The 20794-nt window shown below is 40.3% G+C and overlaps 3 protein-coding genes and 1 long non-coding RNA gene across 6 annotated transcripts in view; 3 read left to right on the forward strand and 1 right to left on the reverse strand.

The window, feature by feature from the left end:
* Positions 1-4493, forward strand: part of LOC101740675 (uncharacterized) — a 23884-nt gene extending 19391 nt beyond the window's left edge. The window contains exons 9-10 of one of the 2 annotated variants that reach the window (XR_009976589.1): positions 870-3495; positions 4231-4493. Coding sequence is in view for 1 of the 2 variants with exons in the window: in XM_021347290.3 (XP_021202965.1) it covers positions 870-874 (5 nt within the window). In the remaining variant the exon portion in view is untranslated. Of the gene's footprint in view, positions 1-869 lie in introns of both variants that reach the window. The other variant, XM_021347290.3, reaches the window with a different exon arrangement.
* The window catches only part of LOC101736177 (U4/U6 small nuclear ribonucleoprotein Prp4), a 14155-nt gene extending 4818 nt beyond the window's left edge, over positions 1-9337 (reverse strand). The window contains exons 1-9 of one of the 2 annotated variants that reach the window (XM_004925058.4): positions 8841-9337; positions 7473-7582; positions 6376-6470; positions 5549-5707; positions 3759-3864; positions 3191-3261; positions 2338-2467; positions 1641-1759; positions 884-1014 (exon numbers count right to left, since the gene is read on the reverse strand). In XM_004925058.4, the coding sequence (XP_004925115.2) occupies positions 884-1014; positions 1641-1759; positions 2338-2467; positions 3191-3261; positions 3759-3864; positions 5549-5707; positions 6376-6470; positions 7473-7582; positions 8841-9006 (1087 nt within the window). In that variant the 5' untranslated portion in view covers positions 9007-9337. The remainder of the gene's footprint in view (positions 1-883; positions 1015-1640; positions 1760-2337; positions 2468-3190; positions 3262-3758; positions 3865-5548; positions 5708-6375; positions 6471-7472; positions 7583-8840) is intronic. The other variant, XM_062675950.1, reaches the window with a different exon arrangement.
* LOC101735962 (U4/U6 small nuclear ribonucleoprotein Prp3) overlaps positions 9006-20794 on the forward strand; it is a 22326-nt gene continuing 10537 nt past the window's right edge. Inside the window, exons 1-5 of the mRNA XM_004925056.4 lie at positions 9006-10368; positions 11234-11549; positions 18153-18342; positions 19361-19444; positions 20598-20719. Of these exons, the coding sequence (XP_004925113.1) occupies positions 10241-10368; positions 11234-11549; positions 18153-18342; positions 19361-19444; positions 20598-20719 (840 nt within the window). The 5' untranslated portion in view covers positions 9006-10240. The remainder of the gene's footprint in view (positions 10369-11233; positions 11550-18152; positions 18343-19360; positions 19445-20597; positions 20720-20794) is intronic.
* Positions 11978-17449, forward strand: LOC134201345 (uncharacterized). The gene is made up of 2 exons (XR_009976593.1): positions 11978-12189; positions 17393-17449. It is a non-coding gene; the product is annotated as an uncharacterized LOC134201345 (long non-coding RNA).

Raw genomic sequence — 20794 nt, forward strand, 5'->3', positions numbered from 1 at the left:
AAATGTTTACGGGCGTCGGCCACTAGATGGCTTCGGCTCCATTAGTTTCTCATTGCTCCTGTAGATGGCAGTAACATACTACCTATCCTATATTTTATTTTTTATGAAGTATTTTGTAAATAAATCTATAACAAATAAAGACTTGTATGATTTACTATAATTTTTTATTTTCAATGTTTAGTTCTACAATAATTAAATGCCATATCTTTAACAACATACAAGTTTAGGGGCATCCGCTACAAGATGTCGTTAGTTTCCATACAAAAAAAAACCTCATATTTTTTTGATTGCCATAGCAAGCAGCACACGACCCACTTGGTGGTGAGTGGTCATTGTTTTCCATGGACAGCAGCAATGCTGGGAACACAGCCAAGTAACGCAGTATACAATTTTAACTCCCATTCAAATCATAGTTAAATTGTCTGGCAAGTTTATTAAAATGTATTAAGACTATATTTGTGTGTATCAGCTTAGATCAGCGGTCGGGGAACTTTTTTAATTATTACCCCAAAATATTTTTGTGTAAGTTGATATTACCCCATGGCGAGGAACAAAAAATAACGAAATGCCTTCTTTTTAGCATCTTTTATATTATAGCCCCCATGATAATTTGAAATCGCAACGATTCTAAAGAAGTTTCACTTCAATATATACTTTTTACTCACAAAAGTTTAATTTTTAACCCCCCAAATTTCATTTTACCCCATTCGGGGTAATTTACCCCGGTTCCCCGACCGCTGGCTTATATGGCTATGGAGGTTCATGGGACGCCAGTGGACGAAATTGGCCACACCCTGGGAACCTTCGAGACCAAATTAGAGTTACGTAAGAGTGGGATCCTCTCGTTAAACCAGCTGTAAAAATTACAGGATAGGATGCCTACCTGTCTCCAAGTCCCACAGCCTCCAGGAGTGATCGAAGACCGTCGTCGCGAGGAACCGCCCCGAGGGGTGGAACTCTGCCCGGGACACGCGGTGCGGACTGTGTCCCGGCAACGACGCCATGGGGGATTCGCTGGCGAACAAGCACTCATTATCACTCAATCCTGTCCCCCAGTGGAGGGAGCTTCGGGGACACTGATACGGTCGTCCTGTCACACCGGGACGTTTGATGGAACCTTGACGGAGTGAGGCATGACGGTGATTCCCCACAAGACACCTTATCACCAATCGAGGTGCTACCCAAATTCCGATTTCGGACAGAAAAATCATTGGCAAATATTATTTTTCTCCTACCGACGCCCAAAGTTCGGTTTTCCTCCCGCTGAACAGGAAAGAAAGTGTAAATTTTTCGCCCCTGGGTACTGACAAGTGCGCATGCGCGTTAGTGTCTACGTCTGCTCTCACGCACCTAAAGCTCTCCGCCATTGTTGGGCTCGGGTAATTTGCAATATTGTGTTTAGTGTAAAAGTGATATAAACAAAAGGCAATAAAATTTAATAGTGAATTATTAAAAAAAGATAAGTTCATCAGACAGTTCTTATTCAATTAGTAGTAGTTTATTTAAAAATTAAAAGCATTTAAATTGTTTTTTTTTTCCTAATATCGATGTTTTTAATGAGCGATGTTTCAGTCCGATAGCTTGGTAATCCTAGATATTTGGTATCAGAGGTTTGTCGGGGGGTCCGCAGCCGCACGTACCTCGCAAAGTTCCACAGGTGGACGGTACCGTCGTACGCGCACGAAGCCATCGTGCAAACGGCAGACTTGTCGTCGTCCGAGCCGTCCGCCTCCATCGCGTCCCCATTAGTTACGTTCACCTGCGAAGTTAACGTTTGCTGGATTTTTTTTTCTATTCACTTTTACCCGGCAAAGGGAACGAGGCCCGTACAGCCGTATCTGTTTCATGTCAAGCGCGATAAAGTTGGATGCCACCTATTATTAAAATGGTGAGAATTTATTGAGACTTTAATACTCTTCGGAGGAACCCCGTCAGTCAAGTCAGACCAGTTCACATCATGTCTCTCCACTCTTGTGAACTTTGCACAGATCCTAAACTAATGCTGCCTCTTCACAGACAGCCACTATCGCACCGCGTACGGAAACCCTAAGTTACCAAAATAAGCAATAAAATTCACATGACTTAGATTCGACATAATATAGTCGTTATTAATTCTTCAGTTTCACAGCTAAATTAGCAACACTCTATAACAGGCATCAAAAATTTCACTTGCATCGTCATTAACAATGTTATGACCAAAGTTCATTCATAGCGCTCTGCTTTCATTTTTATCGTCACAGAAGTTAAACTTCTGTCACGTATACTACACTCGTACTAAGGATAACTCCAATGACGTTTACCTTATCCAATCCAAGAGAAGTTAAACTTCCCACTCACCTTTTGCCGGAAATGCGAGGGCAGTTCCGCCTTCGGGTGGAAGGTCGCGCTGCTCACGTTGCAAGTGTGGCCCTTGAGCACCTGCAGGGGGGCGCAGTCCGGCACCGACCAGACCTTAACCAGCCCTGACCTGCAAGGGCAAAATACATGTCGAGGAAGGATGAAAGTTTGTTGCACATGAAAGGATGTTTGGTTTAAGTGACATTTTAGCAACTTTACAGGGGAGCCCTTTACTGGTGGTAGGACCTCTTGTAAGTCCCGCGCGGGTAGGTACTACCAAATAAATAGGCTAGCGTGGTGTGGACATGTGAGGCATGGAGAGAAGATGCATGTGACTAGGAGATGTATGGAAATGGTAGTGCAACGTAGAGGGGGAAGAGGTCGACCGAAGAAGACATGGATGGAGTGTGTGAATGACGATATGAGAGAGAGAGGAAACAGTGTTGAGATGACGGCTGATAGAAGAGAATGGAATAGGAAAATTCGCTGTGCCAACCCCACCTAGGGGGATAAGATGGAGACAAAGAAGAAGAATTAGTTAACAATTAATACATTTTGCGTTTGCATTGATGCGTTTCCGATCCGGTGGTAGATTCTGCGAAGCACGGCTCTTGCTGGGGTTCGTGTTAGCAACGTCGTCAGGTTTGAGCTCCGTGAGCTCACCTACTAGTTTAAAAAAAAAAAAAAAATGCATGCCCGCTGAGTTTCTTGCCAGTTCTTCTCAAGACGGGGACTACTTTTTATGAATTGGCGGTAGATTTGATTTGATTAAAGTTACGCTGAAATAGCCTCTCAAGGCTATCTATCAGCTTAGGTAAAAAAAAAGAAGAAAAATATCGGCAAAGACCCTCACCAGCTCGAAGTGATCAGCATCTTGCTGTCCTGGCTGAACCTGCAGAAGCTCAGCGGCCTCGTGTCCCCGATCTGATGAAGAGCACCACAGATTTATGTGCTGAGCTGCCCCGCACGCTTAGGGCCGCCACGAGGTGGCCACGTGCTCAGGTTTGGAACGAGACAGCCCTGACACGAGAACCTTGTGACTGCGACATCACGTGGGCCTAGCCGGTAAAAACTAAGACGTTCCGTTTTTGCAGGATATCCGTTGCAGCACCATGGTTCCTAAGGAATGGCGGTAGGACCTCTTGTGAGTCCGCGCGGGTAGGTACCACCACCTTGCCTATTTCTGCCGTGAAGCAGTAATGCGTTTCGCTAATTTACTAGGATACGTAACATCACAGGGTCATAGTCGGCCATTTTGATCCTAGTTCTATATTACCCACCCCACTGGCCCCCACCACTGCAACTTCTGAGGGTCCACAGCGACGACCGTCCAACGAAGTGCGTTCACTTGGGAGGGAGACAGTGGGGGGGGGTGTAGCAGGAACTTAGGTACCCTCTATCCCCCACGACCTGGGCCTCACCTGGCTGCAGTAAATGCTAAAGGCAGACGCCTTCCGTTGCGACTCCTGCTTAGCGGCGGCGCGCACACTGCCAGCCAACTTGAGTTCCTCGCGGGCTTTGTTTAGCCTGTAACAATAATCGAGTAACTTACACGAGTCCATAGACATGTCGCGCCCCCCAGTGGTGGTGGATTTACACTAGGGGCGATCGGGGAAAGTGCCCAGGGTGGTAATTTTTGAAAGTGAAAAAAATTTTTTTTTCTTGTCGAGATTGCTCAATATAATTAATTAATAATTTTCTTTTTTATTGATAATTCAAGAAATTCAATTCACTCATGAATAGAATTATAACTTTGGCACTTTTGGTAAAAATTAATAATCAAAATTGATTTAATCAATTTATTTCCTTGAGATTTTTTAATAATAATCGATCTTCTATTTTCTGTAATTAAAGAAATTTAATTAGTTTTTTTTTTATGTAATATATTCTAAGGAAAGAAGACGGAAGTGGGCGTGGCCTGCTGACGTAATACAGCAGCGACTTCAGACTGGTCGGAGTTGAAGAGGGGAGTTGAGGACACCACTAACATATTGCCTCGTTCACGGCCTCTTTCTGATCTCAGCACCAGGGATAGACGGACGTTGTACATTCGCGTGTCAACTTAGTTACCCACATTTTGTCATTAGTATTTAAAATCAATAATTGTTGAAAATTGTATTTTGTATCGTTCTAATTATATTTTTTTAATATTTTGAGTCGTGATTTCTAATTATATTATTATTATTAGTCACCCTTTAGTGCAAAATTTAAGATTGTTAGAAAAAAAAACAAAAATATTTATTTACATTTTTGGAATATATGACATAAAATATGATAAAGTTTCTGCAATAAATTAGATATTTTAATTTTTTTAAATAAAATATATTAACTATAAGTTTAAGTAAAATTCCAGTATTAGGGCGGATTTTTTTTCCGATAACCAGGAGCGCGGCATTAAGTTTAAATCCGGCCCTGCGCACCCCCCATCATAATTTAAGACACCAGAATGAATCCACAATATTTCTATATATATCGAGTGGTGTAAGGCTCTTTAGTTTAAGAGACATTTATCTTTGTAATCAAAGGTCCGTTTTATATTTCGAATCAGCATCAACATTTCGATATTTTTAATTGAACTAGCGGTCACCCAGTAGTCGAAATTCGACTATAATTAATTGAATTTATAAGTTTGTATACTATTATGATTGTATTTTATACTTCTATAATCACAAATTTCGCCAAGACTACACTATAAAAAATATTAATAAAGACAAACAATATTTAATCTCAATTTGACAACAGACGTCAAGAACAAAAGTTTGACAATAAATAGTATGCATGCGTGTGTGCGTCAAATACATGGTATGTAGGGTATGTAATGTTTTCTTTTATGCAGTATTTAAAAAAAATATTAGCATTGTGCACTCCTTCTCTAAATTCTCTATAAGTGTGAGAAATTTCATGCTCCTCCATCCCCAAATTTTTCGTAAAAAGGGATACAAAGTTTTTGCTTCACGTATTAATATATAGATTAAGTTTACTCCATTCGAATAGCTGAAGAAGTTTGTTTTGTTAAAATATTATTTTGGCAAATTTTTAAAACTTTAAATAGATCTCCTGTAATATTGCAAAAATGTCGCCTGAACCAAACAGCCTTTTACCCTTCGTTACCTAACCTTAGAGGGGACAGCAAGGAGGTTCCGGAAGTAATGAAAATGATGACACAGCCAAGATATCACAGTCGGGTAGAGTCGAATTAATTGAAACTGACCTTTTTTTGGCGTTAGGCAGGGAGTACCTGGCTATCCAAATCCTCGCTTGCCTCAAGGTCGGGGGACCTTCGTGGTACCAGGTACCTTCTCTACCTCTGTCTCTTTCCAGGCGTGCTTCTTCCTCTTCTAGCTTCTTATTGATAGCATCTTCGCCGAGACTGAAAATAAAAATGAAATAATTAAATTCGTGTAATAAAAATAAAACCCGCAAAATTATAATTTGCGTAATTACTGGTGGTAGGACCTCTTGTGAGTCCGCGCGGGTAGGTACCACCGCCCTGCCTATTTCTGTCGTGAAGCAGTAAAGCGTTTCGGTTTGAAGGGCGGGGCAGCCGTTGTAACTATACTGAGACCTTAGAACTTATATCTCAAGGTGGGTGGCGACATTTACGTTGTGGATGTCTATGGGCTCCAGTAAACACTTAACACCAGGTGGGCTGTGAGCTCGTCCACCCATCTAAGCAATAAAAAAATATAAAGCCAAATGAAGACTAGAAAAGCTTTGTTAAATCTTTAAAATTCAACAATTAATTCATTTTTATATTTATCAATTTGTTTTAGTATTACACTTTATTACCAAATGCTGATCACCATGATATGGTGAATAGGAATTTATTCACAATTCAACATCAGGAAATTGCGTCTTTTTTGCTTGCGATCAGCAGAGACCTCCTGAGCACTAACCCAGCTGCCCCAGAAAACCAGTCAGTTGCTTCAGATTACCCATGACACCCCCATTATACCATTACAGTCCAGAAACTCCATTAGCAAATCGAGATAAACAAATTATAAAAGGGCTCACATATATATATCACACTTGACTTACTAGCTTAACAGATCCCTTAATCTGACTCTCCTCTCGGCCGGTCCCTCTCCGAACAGGCATACAGGCTCACCCAACTGCCGTAAGCTTCTCCTTACCTGGGTACAAAAGACACGGGTACACAATACAATATAATCATCAGCATACCTTGATTGGATTTAAAAAAATGCATTTTTGCTATTTTTCATGGGGAAAGCAACGCGACCTCCCATCACGGACCTAAAAATAAAAAGGCAAAATCACATCTCTAAAGTTGGTGTACTGTTACATATGCCCCTCAATAATCTCTATATATAAAAATGAATTGCTGTTCGTTAGTCTTGCTAAAACTCGAGAACGGCTGTACCGATTTGGCTAATTTTGGTCTTGAATTACTTGTGGAGGTCCAGAGAAGGTTTAAAAGGTAGATAAATATTAAAATGCTCGGAAATAAATAAAAATAACAATTTTGTTTTTCTTTTGATGTGTCCCCCGTCGGACGGATTCCTTTGGTTTGTTTAAGTTTATTTTATACAAAAGTTTAAGTCTTTTATATATCGATTGAGGCACTACAATGTCTGCCGGGTCAGCTAGTGCAATATAAATAATAATGCAGACTAAGGCATTCTTGAATGCATCGTCTCTATATAAAGACGATTTATTGCTAAAGTGCGGCAGAAGAGATTTGGCTTGAGTAGCCGAAACACACATTGTTTGTACTACTATTTCTTTTTTTTCTTTTTTTTTTTTATTGCTTAGATGTGTGGACGAGCTCACAGCCCACCTGGTGTTAAGTGGTTACTGGAGCCCATAGATATCTACAGCGTAAATGCGCCACACATCTTGACATATAAGTTCTAAGATCTCAGTATAGTTACAACGGCTGCCCCACCCTTCAAACCAAAACGCATTACTGCTTCACGGCAGAAATAGGCAGGGTGGTGGTACCTACCCGTGCAGACTCACAAGAGGTCCTACCACCAGTAAAAATTCTATTATACAATTATATTATATAATATTATATATAAAATTATATTATAATATATTTTATAAAATTAACTCAGTGCCAGTCACAGTTTCCTTTTTTAAAAAGAGCTCCTGGATCCACCCCATAACAGTACCTCATCATCATCAGTGGACACATTCAGTTGCCTTGCTTTGCGTCTCCTCTCAAACTCTTCAAGTAGTGCCTTCTTATCTCTGGATATTTCTTCTTCTAACTCCATATACTCTGTCAGAATAAATAACAATTATTGCAACTTGTTGCACAGTCATAAGATAACAAGCATTGGGTATCTTGCTGATTCTTCGTGATTTAGAAACTGCATTCGGAAAAAAAAAAAAACATTCTGATTTAAAAAATTGTATCCTCTGTCAGACAGTAAATATTAAACACTCAGCGGTTCATCTAAGGCTAACTGAGCTTATTTGGCGATTAACAATAATGAAATTTACGACAGAATTGGATTATTATTGCAATCAACGGATAAAACTCACGGTCACCTAGCGTTAAGTGGAGACTGGAGTTCACAACCAGAATGCTGCTATTTGACGTAACTTGAGCAATCGAAGTGACAACTGTCAACACAACTAGCAATAAACACTTACTACACACAAGCACTCCAAGTATTTTTTTATTATTGTTTAGATGGGTGGTCACAATGCTCAGTATCGAGGAAACCGAAGCGAAAAAAAATATGGGTAGATGAGCTCATGGCCTACTTGGTGTAAAGTGGTTACCGGAGCCCATAGACAACCATGCAGCCCCCTAGTTTGTGAAATGAGTTCCAAATCCCAGTTTTATAATACAATGGCCGCTTCACTCATCAAACTGAAACGCATTGCTTCATGGCAGAAATTGACAGGTGGTAATACCTACCCGTGCGGACTCACAAGACGTTCTAACATCAGTTAAGTCATTAATAGTCTTTGACAACAAACCGAAAAAAATTATAGTTTAAAAAAATAACAAAATTCGCTTTTATAGAAAATCCAACTAAAAAATAGAAAATAAATTTTAGTAAATTTGAATTAATAGTAGGGTAAGAAAAAAATATTTTATTGTAAAAAAAAGCATGGGTTGCTTTTCAGGATATTATTAGAATAACCCTTGTACTTTATCTGTTCATAAAATATTTATAACTACTGATATAGTGCACCCCACGCTTTTTTTTACAATAAGAAATTTTTTTCTTACGCTATTTTTAATTCAAATTTATTTATTATTTTTTAGTTGGATTTTCTATAAAAGCGTATTTTGTTAGTTTTATTTTAAATAATTATTTAATTTCATTTTTTAGTTGAATTTCAATTTCTTCAATATTTTTTTTCCAATTTTTTATTAATATTGAATTGTCATCGGTTCTTAATAAGTATACCAAATTTCGAGTTAATCCGACGTTTTGAAGTGGGTCAAAATCATGTTCTAAGATTCCGTTACATACTAACACACGTCTGAAGCTAATAAAAGCGTATTAATAAGGCTCTACCGTTAGATATTTGTATGTCTCCTAGTTCTTTGCCGCCGGGGTCCTCTGCTCCCTCTTTGGCGGCTGCAGCTAAGGCTGCTAGTCTCGCCTTTTCCTGTTCTTCCAGCGACCCATAATGTACCTGCTTCTGTTTCTTTAGATACGCGATATCTTCGTCATCAGACATTGTGGTTTTTTGTTTTGATTAAACTTCGACTTTCATTAATAATTAACATAAATAAGCTAAAATAAATGCCGATTATATTAATAGGTTATGTTTTGGTTCTGATCAAAGGCTTTAAAAACCTTATTTTTGTCTCAGTCAGGAGCTTAAAAACTTTGTTTTTACTGTATTGAAATGCAAATATACACTAATAATAATTATATATTATGTTGTTTAAGATTTCCGTTTAAAATTTCCTGTTTTTAACGCAAATTGTCGTAAATACAACAAGTCGATCTATAGCTTAAAGTCACTAATGTCAGAAGTCAAACTTGGTATTTTGTTTTATTTTTCTAATCGAAATGACGAAGAAATCGCATCATGCGGTCTAACTTTTTATTTATAGAAGCATAATCGTCTACACTATCCTCTTCTTTTTCTTTTCCTCGAAGGTTCGTACTAGATTCACCAAACGAGTAGGTGAGCTCACACCTGGCAAAATTTCTAACATTGTCCCTAGCAAGAGCAGAATCTGAGATTAGGGCTTAGGGCGAAGGCGACTGTTTACCGTTTGATCCGTAGGATTGGGTATATAGTTACCAGCTACGTCATAAGTGCTGAAAATGTAAGAACATAAATGGAATTATAAACTATGTAATCCAAATTGCCAACTGCTCGAGCAGTTAAGCCAACTGCAACGATAGTTATCAATGACAGCTTCAAGCTGGTGACTATGAGTACAATAGAGGTCTGTGTATATTGATCACTGGCGAAATGCTCTTACACATCTTGGACAAAGGGTTTGGTGATGCCCCGGAAACCTTTCTAGTATTACTAGAACCGGCCACCACATACTCAACCGGGAATGATGCGGTTTTGCTATATAAGTGTCGGTTACGAAAATTGCTGTTCATCATAAATATTTACACTATTAATTTTAACTAACATCGCAAAGCTTAGTTAACTAAATTTTTAATTTTTTGGTTGGTAAATTTACGTCAACGTCATATGAACGCAAAAGCGTCAAAGCGAAATTTTGACGGAATACATAGTAACAGAAATAGACTTAAATAAAAATGTATTATTATTAATTAATTACCTATAAAATGTAATCCAAAAAAGTGTTAATCTAAGTTAAACCGAAATATATTACGTGTTATTGAATAAAAAGCTAGAATATAAATTGTCAAACTTAACCTAAAAAACAGCTAAAGATATATTTTTGTTTGACTTCGTTCTGTTGAGTTGTTGTGACGATATGGCACTTCAGCTGTCCCGTCGCGAGGTAGAGGAACTCCGGTCATCAATAGACCGTGCCATATACAGGACTATAGGAAAATCGGATAACTCAATTCTATCGACTGTTTCGTCGTGTTTGACGAACGGGTGAGCTTGCTAGTTGAATAGTAAACAAACAGAATTTTAAATAATCAAATATCTTTATTTTTTATTTTTATTGCTAGATGGACGAGCTCACAGCCCGCCTGGTGTTAAGTGGTTACTGGAGCCCATAGACATCTACGACGTAAATCCGCCACCCACCTTGAGATATAATTTCTGAGGTCTCAAGTATGGTTAAACGGCTGCCTCACCCTTCAAACCGAAAGTCACGTTTGCCTTTCAAGCATAGATATATAAAAATATTGACTTATGAAAACAGCTAGTTACTCAATTTCTAAGTTATTAAAGAACAGACATTAATGTTCACTGTGCCTCATTGACCTAAAACTCGTATGGTATGAGATTTTCCGGCTTTGGAATCCCCTCTCTGGTGTTTCCCATGTACTATGAGATGTCCTTCTTTAAACAAGACTTGTCGAGATTACTTATGATAGGCAGCGGCTTGGCTCTATTATTGGCATTACATCATCCATGGGCAACGGTACCCGCTGACCATCAAGTGGGCTGCATGCTCGTTGTGTCTGCCTCCAAGGGCATTAAAAAAAGGTTGAAGGTTGTACAGCTATTCCATCTTCCAGACCGGAATGTATTATTAATTTGGGGCAAAAACAGTCAGCATTGCGATGCCTACCTGTGCTGACTTATAATATACCTCGTTATTGCAAACTTATAATTTTGAATATTTGTACAAATGAGATGGTAACTTTGATTTTATGTTTCAAATGATAAATGATATTAATATTCTAATATTACTACACTACGCATTGCTGAAAATTAAAAAAGCTACAGCTTTGTATTCCTTGGCATACCTTACCACTAGTAACTAAGAAAATTGTTCTTCATATTTCAGATATGAACGTAGAAAAATTATTGACCGACTTTCATCGCACATAGACTCCAAAAAGGCAAGCAAACTAACCGATAAGGTCATAGCATTGGCCCAGGAACTGATAACGTCATCAAAAACTTCATCGAAAAGGAAACATGAGAGTGACAGAGATAGAGATGGTAAGAGATCTCGGTACGAAGGTTCAAAGCAAGATGAGAAAGTTTATGTGGAGAAAAAAGATGTGGAGGAAAAGAATGGAACTGATGATCTTCCCGCTATTCCCGAAGGAGAGACTCCAGGATCGAAGATGGCTATCCTGAGTGCAGACAGGATTAAGGTATGTGTTATTGACTTCCTCATTCTGGTTGGATGATCAAACCTGCTAGCCACCAGTCATATGCACATAACAGTTTTAAAATATACCACCTGATTGGATATGTTTGAAGATTCCATTTTCTAACACATTTATTATTACACATATTACTGGTGGTAGGACCTCTTGTGAGTCCGCACGGGTAGGTACCACCGCCCCGCCTATTTCTGCCGTGAAGCAGTAATGCGTTTCGGCTTGAAGGGTGGGGCAGCCGTTGTAACTATACTGAGACCTTAGAACTTATATCTCAAGGTGGGTGGCGCATTTTCGTTGTAGATGTCTATGGGCTCCAGTAACCACTTAATATCAGGTGGGCTGTGAGCTCGTCCACGCATCTAAGCAATAAATAAATAAAAAATTTAGATGGGATTACAGATTTGGAAGTGGTTCTAAACACTAAATCCATGTTATGGCCAGAAGTCTGGTTTTTTTTTCTTCGGGTGACGTCGAGTGTGAACACAAGTGTCTTCGAAGTTTCCCGGTGTTTTAATTAATATTATTTGTTTAAATTGCTGTTGACTTGCGCTACTGATTCGTGTTGGTGTTGGTATATATCTGTTGTGCCGTGAGTGTAAATATATTGTGTTTGTTATATTATTAAAAGGTAAGAATCATGGATGACCCGCACGATCCCGGGGGAGGTTATAAAGGACCACGTGCGCCCCACTCACAAAACTTTTCTTCTCAGATGGATATAGATCCACCCAATTCCAGAAAACGACCACCACAGTCTGAGGAAAACATTCCCCCTAAAAAAACGATTACTAATCTTTCACAAACTTCGCCGTCGATTCAGTCCACGTACACACATCCCGATTTTGTTGAACGTAAGACCCGATACTGTGAAGATGACATTGCCCCTTTTTTAGTCCACGTTAATAAGACGGTAACAGATGTGTCTGCTGGTCCCACCTTGAAACCCATCAAATTCGGACACTTTCTATTCAGAAACAGCATAAAAAATGTAATACAGGATGGTGTGAAACGCATTGGCCGCAACAGGGTTTCAGTGGAATTTAAATCTGCTGCTGCGGCTAACGCTTTTCTAGAACACCCAGCACTTCAGCCGGCTAAATTTGAAGCGAACATCCCATCTTATAATGTTACACGAATGGGAATTGTGCGTGATGTTCCAGTAGAATGGACTTTAGAGGAGCTGGTCCAATCGGTAGAAGTTCCTGCTGGCTGCGGTGCAGTCATTAAAGCACGCCGCTTGAATAGGAAGAAAATAGAAAATAATGTCCCTACCTGGATACCTACCCAATCTGTAGTTTTAACTTTCTCTGGTCAAAAACTTCCAAATCGGATTTTCTGCTTTTTTACTTCTCTCCCAGTTGAAGTTTATGTCCTTCCCATTATCCAGTGCAACAAGTGCTGCCGATTCGGCCATATTTCAACGCAGTGCCGATCAGCCCCTCGTTGCTTTATTTGCTCCCAACCCCACGAAGGAATTACCTGCTCGAAGTCATCCCCTCTATGCCTGTTCTGTTCCGGCCCCCACTCTGCCACTGACACATCCTGCCCAGAGCACAGTCGACAAAAATCGATCAAATTAGTTATGTCACAGGAAAGCATCTCATATTTAGAAGCATCGGCTAGGTTCCCACAGGTGAGAAGATCATTTGCAGATACTGCCCGAATGACTCAATCATTTCCGTCCACGTATCCTCCGACAATCCACACTGATCTCTCTCAGCCACTCCATCCCAATTCTCAGTCCTCTTCTTATAAGAAGACTGTTAATATAGCCCGACGCCCATATTCTGCTGCTCTAAGCCCAGGCTACGATAGAGAAGCCCACTGTCGTATTGTAGATACTCCAGCCTCCACCACCCCCAATGGATGCGCTCTGTTATCTCCCAACCCCCCTCAACAAGAAAATCTACTAGAACTTCTCTTGTCCACCCTCATCAACATCATTTCGAAAATGAATGATGTAGCCCTACCGAACAACGTCTATCAAAAACTGACTCAGCTGATTTCGATTTTCAACAATGTTCCCAACAATCCTACAGTGGAATTGTCGCAGCATTAGATTAAAAAAAGCTGAACTGATTTTTCTCATAAATAAGCATAACCCCTTGATTTTTGCTGTCCAGGAGTCACGCCTACTCCCGGGCTCCCGCTTCAGGGTTCCCGGTTTTGCGTGCCTCCGGGATGATAAGAACAACGGAAAATGCGGTAGCTGCATTTTAGTTTCGAGATCCATCCCATATTCCCAGATCACCCTCCCTCCACATGACAGTAACTGCTTCAATGTAGTGGCTGTTAGAGCCTTAGATATATCTTTTTTATCCGTTTATATACCTGATCCTAACATGTCCATCCTAACAAATCTATTCTCAATCATTGGTGCCCTCCCCCCTCCTGTTGCTGTATTGGGTGACTTTAACATCCACCACAGTTCATGGGGTTGTTATCAGAATGATTCCCTATCCTCCGCCTTCCTTGACCTAGTTGATGACCACAACCTCTGCATCCTCAATGACGGCTCCCCCACACGTAGAGTTCTTCCTGGCCAGAACCCAAAATCCGCTGTAGACCTTTCTCTATGCACTCCAGCCACCTCTTCGCGCCTCACATGGCTTACGCTGTGCAATACGCATGGTAGTGATCATTTCCCCATCCTTATGTCCTTTCCTGACTCCTCTAATTATATACTCCCTCCTCGCAACCCTCGACTTAAATTTAATTTGTCGAAGGCGGACTGGACCCTGTTCTCTCAGTCTGTTGACGCTCTTTTGGTTCATCTTTCCCCAGTCCCCCATGAGAACACCCATGCTGCTTACTCCATCTTTAGGAATGCTTTACTTTCAGCAGCAGAGACAGCGATTCCTACTAAAAACGCTTCTAGGGGTAAAATCCCATCACTTCCCTGGTGGGACTCTGACTGCTCTGATCTATGTAAACAACGTAAAGAAGCCGAGATGGAGTACGCGTTACACATGTCTCCAGCTAAATACATAAGTTATAAAGAAGTAGCTGCAAGGACAGTCAGAACACTATCTGAACGAAAGAGACTGGGCTGGAACATGTTTTGTGAGTCTCTTTCTCCCAGTTCCCGCCCTTCTTTGGTCTGGAATAATGTCAGGAGATTTCGCGGATCCGTATCTGTAGACCACAATTCTTCTTCGAACGACCCATCGGTTTGGATCGATTCATTCTCATGTCGACTTGCTCCCCCTTACGTTCCCACCTTAGCTGAGTCCTCTTCCCTTCCCCCTCCGCATTCACCTACTCCTGATACTCTTGTGGCCCCTTTTTCTCTGGACGAACTAACTGCAGTTTTGGAGTCTCTTAAGGACTCGTCCCCGGGAATCGATGGAATACCTTATTCATTCATTGTCAAATGTAGCTTTACGTCCAAATTAATATTTCTAAACATATTAAATAATATTTATTCTTTAGGAATCCCTCCAGATGAATGGAAAACCCAAATAATCGTCCCTATCCTCAAGCCAGCAAAACCTAATAACGAGTCAAGTAGCTACCGTCCCATCGCCCTATCATGTACCATGAGCAAAATTTTAGAACATCTTGTTAAAAATAGATTGGAGTGGTTTGTGGAGAGTAGAGGCATCCTCCCTGCAAGTCAATTTGGCTTTAGGAAGGGATTGAGCACTATGGATAGCGTAGGTTGCCTTGCAACGGATATACGCATTGCTCTCTCTAAAAGAGAGTCCTTGGTCGGGGTTTTTCTTGACATTGCATCCGCATACGATAATGTCCTTCTTCCTGTACTCAGGCAAAAAATGCTCCAGCTGAGTATCCCAGAGAAGATGGTTAACTTCATATCTAATCTATTTTCATCTAGAGCCATTTTAATTTCTTGCCAAAATTCTTTACTTCCTCCTAGACTTCTATGGAAGGGCCTCCCTCAGGGATCAGTTTTAAGCCCTCTATTATACAACTTGTATACCTACGACCTAGAACTTTCGGTAAATTCATTCTGCAACGTACTACAATATGCGGATGATTTGGCTCTATACGTCTCAGTCAGGGACTTAGGGGATGCCTCTGCTCGCCTCAACTCCGCTATTAACTATCTCCATGACTGGTTAGGTAATCATGGTCTATCCCTTTCAGTTGAGAAGAGCAGTGTAGTGACATTTTCTCGCATGCGATCTATTCCCGACGTCATTGTCTCGTTTGATGGCAAAATATTCCCAGTGCGAAACTCAGTAAAATTTCTCGGAGTCGTTCTTGACTCGCGTATGACTGGTGTCCAACACATTAACCACATCATCAAAAAGTGCGAAAAGAACATCCATATTCTTCGCTCCCTGTCAGGCGTATGGTGGGGATCACACCCCTACACTCAAAAACTGTTATATAACGCCTTGATTCGCAGCCATTTTGATTATGGCACTCACATTCTAGAACCTTGCAATAAGTCTGCCTTAACCTCCTTGGACAGGATCCAATCAAAGTGCCTACGTATCATAATCGGAGCAATGAAGTCTTCCCCCATTAACGCCCTTCAGGTTGAATGTGCAGAACCCCCCTTGCACTTGAGGAGACAATACTTATCGGACAGATTCATTTACAAAAATTTTCAGCTTTCTAACCACCCCCTTATTTCAAAGTTACATACTCTTTCGGAACACATCTATTTCAACAGTTACTGGAATCATAAGTCCCACCCATGCCTCTTCACCAGTTTTGTTAAGTTTATCAGCCTCCCCTGTCCCGTCTATCAATGTAGGTTAAATCCATTATTCCTCACACCTTATAATGCAATTCTATACCGTCCGGACATTGTTCTAAATATCGGAATAAATAAAGATGACCCCGGTGCAAACGCCAAATTTAACTCTGTCGTCAATAGTAAATGGAACGGTTGGCATACTATGTTCACTGACGCATCAAAAATAAAAGCTGACGGCTGTGTAGGCTTCGCTGTCTGGATACCGGAGTACAAAATCATTTTAAACTTTAAGTGTCCCCCTCAAGCCTCGGTTTTTACAGGAGAGGCGCTAGCTATCCTTGAAGCCCTGATGTATATAGAATCACATAAGCTACACAACACGGTGATATTCACCGACTCTAGAAGCTGTCTACAGGCAATCCTTGCAAACCAACTCAGATCCAAGTCAAAACTCCCTTTTGTTCTGAAAATTAAAGAAATTCTTTTTCGGTGTCACGTGTCTGGCATAAAAATCACCCTAGCTTGGATCCCGGGACATAGCGGTATAGTGGGTAATGAGGGTGCTGATCAGTGTTCTAAGGATGCCACGACAATAGGTAGTGATATTCATTACACAACCTATGCACAAGATCTAACGTCTCTAGCCAAGGCCGATCTCATATCGCGCTGGAATGAAGCGTGGAACCTTTCGAAGCGCATTAAAGGCAAACATTACGCGGATGTTCAAGACTCGTTGCTCGTTCGGCCTTGGTTTTTTAAATACAGGAAAGCCAACAAGAGAGTCACGTCCACAATATGTAGGTTAAGATTAGGTCATGCTTGTACCCCGGTTCACCTAGCTAAAATAAGGGTCAAGGATAGCTCCCTATGTGAGTGTGGGCTCGACGAGGGATCAGCAGAACACATTTTCTTTAACTGCCCTAGAAGACCTTCCCTTTACGAAGTTCTACCGGACATTATCCCCAGACCGACGAATTTCAAATCTTTGTTGAGCCTTGTACATACAACTTTTGTAAATATTTTATGTGAATATGTTCACCAGAATAACATTAGACTATAAGTTGTTTGTCCTTACTAATCTTCTGACAATCTTTTCTGTAACATATATATATATATGTATGTATATGTATATATACATATATTGTTTGTCCTGTTTTAGGTTAGTAATTCAACAGTTGATTACTTTGTAAAATAATAATAATTAAAATTGATGTGACCTTGTGCAATCACGAAGCCCACCCAACAAAAAAGAATCCAAACTTCACCAAAAGACATCAGCTGAGCATAATCAAAACCACAGACTATAAAACTTGACTTTGGCGAAATCAAAAAGGACCGCCATTACAAAAGAAAATGTAAATGTAATGCCAGAAGTCTGCAGCTATGTTCGTAATCTACTGTGCGAACAAGAAAGAAGTCGTCGTGGCCTAGAGGATAAGACGTCCGGCGCATTCGTCTCTTGCGATGCAACGGCGTTCGAATCCCGTATACTAATTAATTTACCTAATGAAATACGTACTCAACAAATGTTCACGATTTACTTCCACAGTGAAGGAATAACATTGTGTAATAAAAATCGAACCAGTAAAATTTTAATTTGCGTAATTACTGGTGGTAGGACCTCTATTGAGTCCACACTCGTAGGTACCACCACCCTGCTTACTTCAGCCGTAAAGCAGTAATGCGTTTCGGTTTGAAAGATGGGGCAGCCGTTGTAACTATACTGAGACCTTAGAACTCATATCTGAAAGTGGGTGGCGGTATTTACGTTTTAGATGTCTATGGGCTCCGGTAACCACTTAACACCATCAGGTGGGCCGTATGCTCATCTGCCTGCTCGGGCAATGAAAACAAAAACACAGAAATTTTGTGTCAAGACCAAATGACAGTCTATGTAAATTAGATTTTATCCGTTCCAGTTAATGATGGCCAACGCTCAGAAAGAGATAGAGGAACGCAAGAGAGCTCTTCAAGTGCTGAAGGGGGTTGAGACCAAACCGAGTGTTAATGCTGCGGTGGCTGCGGCCCAACACCTGAAAGTGCAGATGCAGCAGAACAATGCAATACCCCCACCGAGTGTAATCAAACCTGTACTGTATTCAAAACCTGGTAAGTCTCAGTTTACACCTCAAGCACCGGTCCGGACTCCGACATGCCCCGCCCTCCATCACCAGTGGAGAGCGGAAGTCCGGCGATGTCCTCCTGACCAAAAAAAAGCTTTTTTTTTTGCTTAAATGGGTGGACGAGCTCACAGCCCACCTGGTGTTAAGTGGTTACTGGAGCCCATATACATCTACAACGTAAATGCGCCACCCACCTTGAGATATAAGTTCTAAGTTCTCAGTATAGTTACAACGGCTGCCCCGCCCTTCAAACCGAAACGCATTACTGCTTCACGGCAGAAATAGGCAGGGTGGTGGTACCTACCCGCGCGGACACACAAGAGGTCCTACCACCAGTAAAAAGTTCTGTATTACACGTATTTATTTATTTATTTGGGAAACAAACTGTACAATACAAACATATAATATTTAAAAAAAAATAGCTAAAACAATAATCAAATATGTTTCCACAATCAAAATCACATATAAATGTAGAAAGTGAACAGAGAAGAGAAATATAGAAATTTCAGAGTTACAAAAAAACAAAAGGAACACAATACCCACATATTATTTTGTACATCAACTTACACTATAAGACTATAATATATTATACATATAATTTTGACGTGACAACGTCTTATATTTCGATGGATGCACGCACGAAAAAACATGACTCATGCGGCGTTACCTCGCTCTGAGGCGTTCCATTTAAGGCTTGAAGTGCAAGCGAGAGCGCGCAACGAGCGACAAAGAGGCACAATCGGCCTCCGCGTTCGGCAGCGTTCGACATCTGTCTCTCTCCTACTTGAGTGAGCGATGCATCCGCGTGGACAGCTGCTATACAATAATACATTTACATGTTTTCGTCAAGTATGAAGTTCAGTGAAAAGTGAATGTGGTGTCAATTGTTTATAGCAACGATAATTATTGAAAAATGAAACCATTCCATCAGTATTTTCTTATGACGTTGTCACGTTCAACTATCGTCAGTAAACCGACTTTACAGACAATCGTTTTTTTTACAGAAACTTTGCCGTTATCACGCGAAGAATTGGAGAAGCAAAGGAAGATAGCTGAGCTGCAAGCGAGGATACAGCGGAAACTTGCAGGTATTTGCACCTCACCGATCATTAATACTGTCAGGGTGTTGTGAACTATCATATAGTCATCTGTACCTTGTTACCTTCCTCATAGATAACACACACAAATTAGTTATAGATAAGCAACTCAAGCACTCAACAAAAATGTTTACGGGCGTCGGCCACTGGATGGCTTCGCTTCGATTATTTTCTCATTGCTCCTGTAGATGGCAGTAACATATTACCTATCCTATATTTCATTTTTAATGAAGGATTTTGTAAATTAATTACTGTCGAAATTATTCTTCGCAACCCCGGATTTGGTTTTGTACGAGATAATGATAAAGAAGCCTTTATTAACAACCTTAATTCATATTTAGGTACTATGCATACTATACTTTATTTATAACTTCATATACTATAAAGTATAAAGGCGGACTTAATGCCGCAGGCATTCTCTAACAGTCTACCTTAGGGGAGTGCAGAGATGAAGCTTGGTAGGTGTAGTGTGATAGTGATATTAAACATAATGTGTATATATAACATACATATTATAGATACAAATACTCGTACTTAAATAAATACATATACATAGATTTGAATTTGAATTTGAATTTAAACATATAGATATACATAAATATATAGATATCATAAATATATACATATGAAAACATATATAAACAAATATTATCAATTAGATGACTGCTCACTCTCTGAGAAACAGTTCTCGAACCATCGTCTTAACCGCTTTTTTCTCTTTGCATTTGACATCGACTAAGATTGTTTTGCTTTCGCATAGGCCTCCCCCAAATCCTGCCCTAAGTTCCGGTCGTGGCATTTCCTCTTCCAACTAGAGCCTGCAATGACTTTCATGTCGTCTACCCACCTTTGGAACGGTCGTCCTTTTAATCTTTTCCCATCTCGAGGGTACCATTCAGTTACTAATTTAGCCCATTTTTCTGTTCAGCTCCTTATTAAATGACTTATCCATTTCCACATTAATTTTTTAACTGTGTATGATACATCCGTTATTTTTGTTTTCATACGGATGGATATCTTTTAATTTTATTTTATTCTTTTGTTTTAGCATTTAACATGCTTCTCTCCATACTAGTTACGAGACGCTTTATTTATGTTTAATTTTCTCTGCTTGGTTATGCAATAAAAGACGTTTCGTTGTCAGGGGGTGCCTTATCATCGACGCCGGGGTCGGGACCTGCCCCCCTGATCTTGGACCGTGAGGGTCGCACCGTGGACACCACGGGCAGGATAGTTCAACTCACCCACGTGGCGCCCACGCTTCAGGTTAGCCAACGATTTTTTTAATGCGTTTCGGTTTGAAGGGTGGGGCAGCCGTTGTAACCATACCTGAGACCTTAG

Source organism: Bombyx mori, chromosome 24 (genome assembly GCF_030269925.1).
Source record: "Bombyx mori chromosome 24, ASM3026992v2".
NCBI lineage: Eukaryota > Metazoa > Arthropoda > Insecta > Lepidoptera > Bombycidae > Bombyx > Bombyx mori.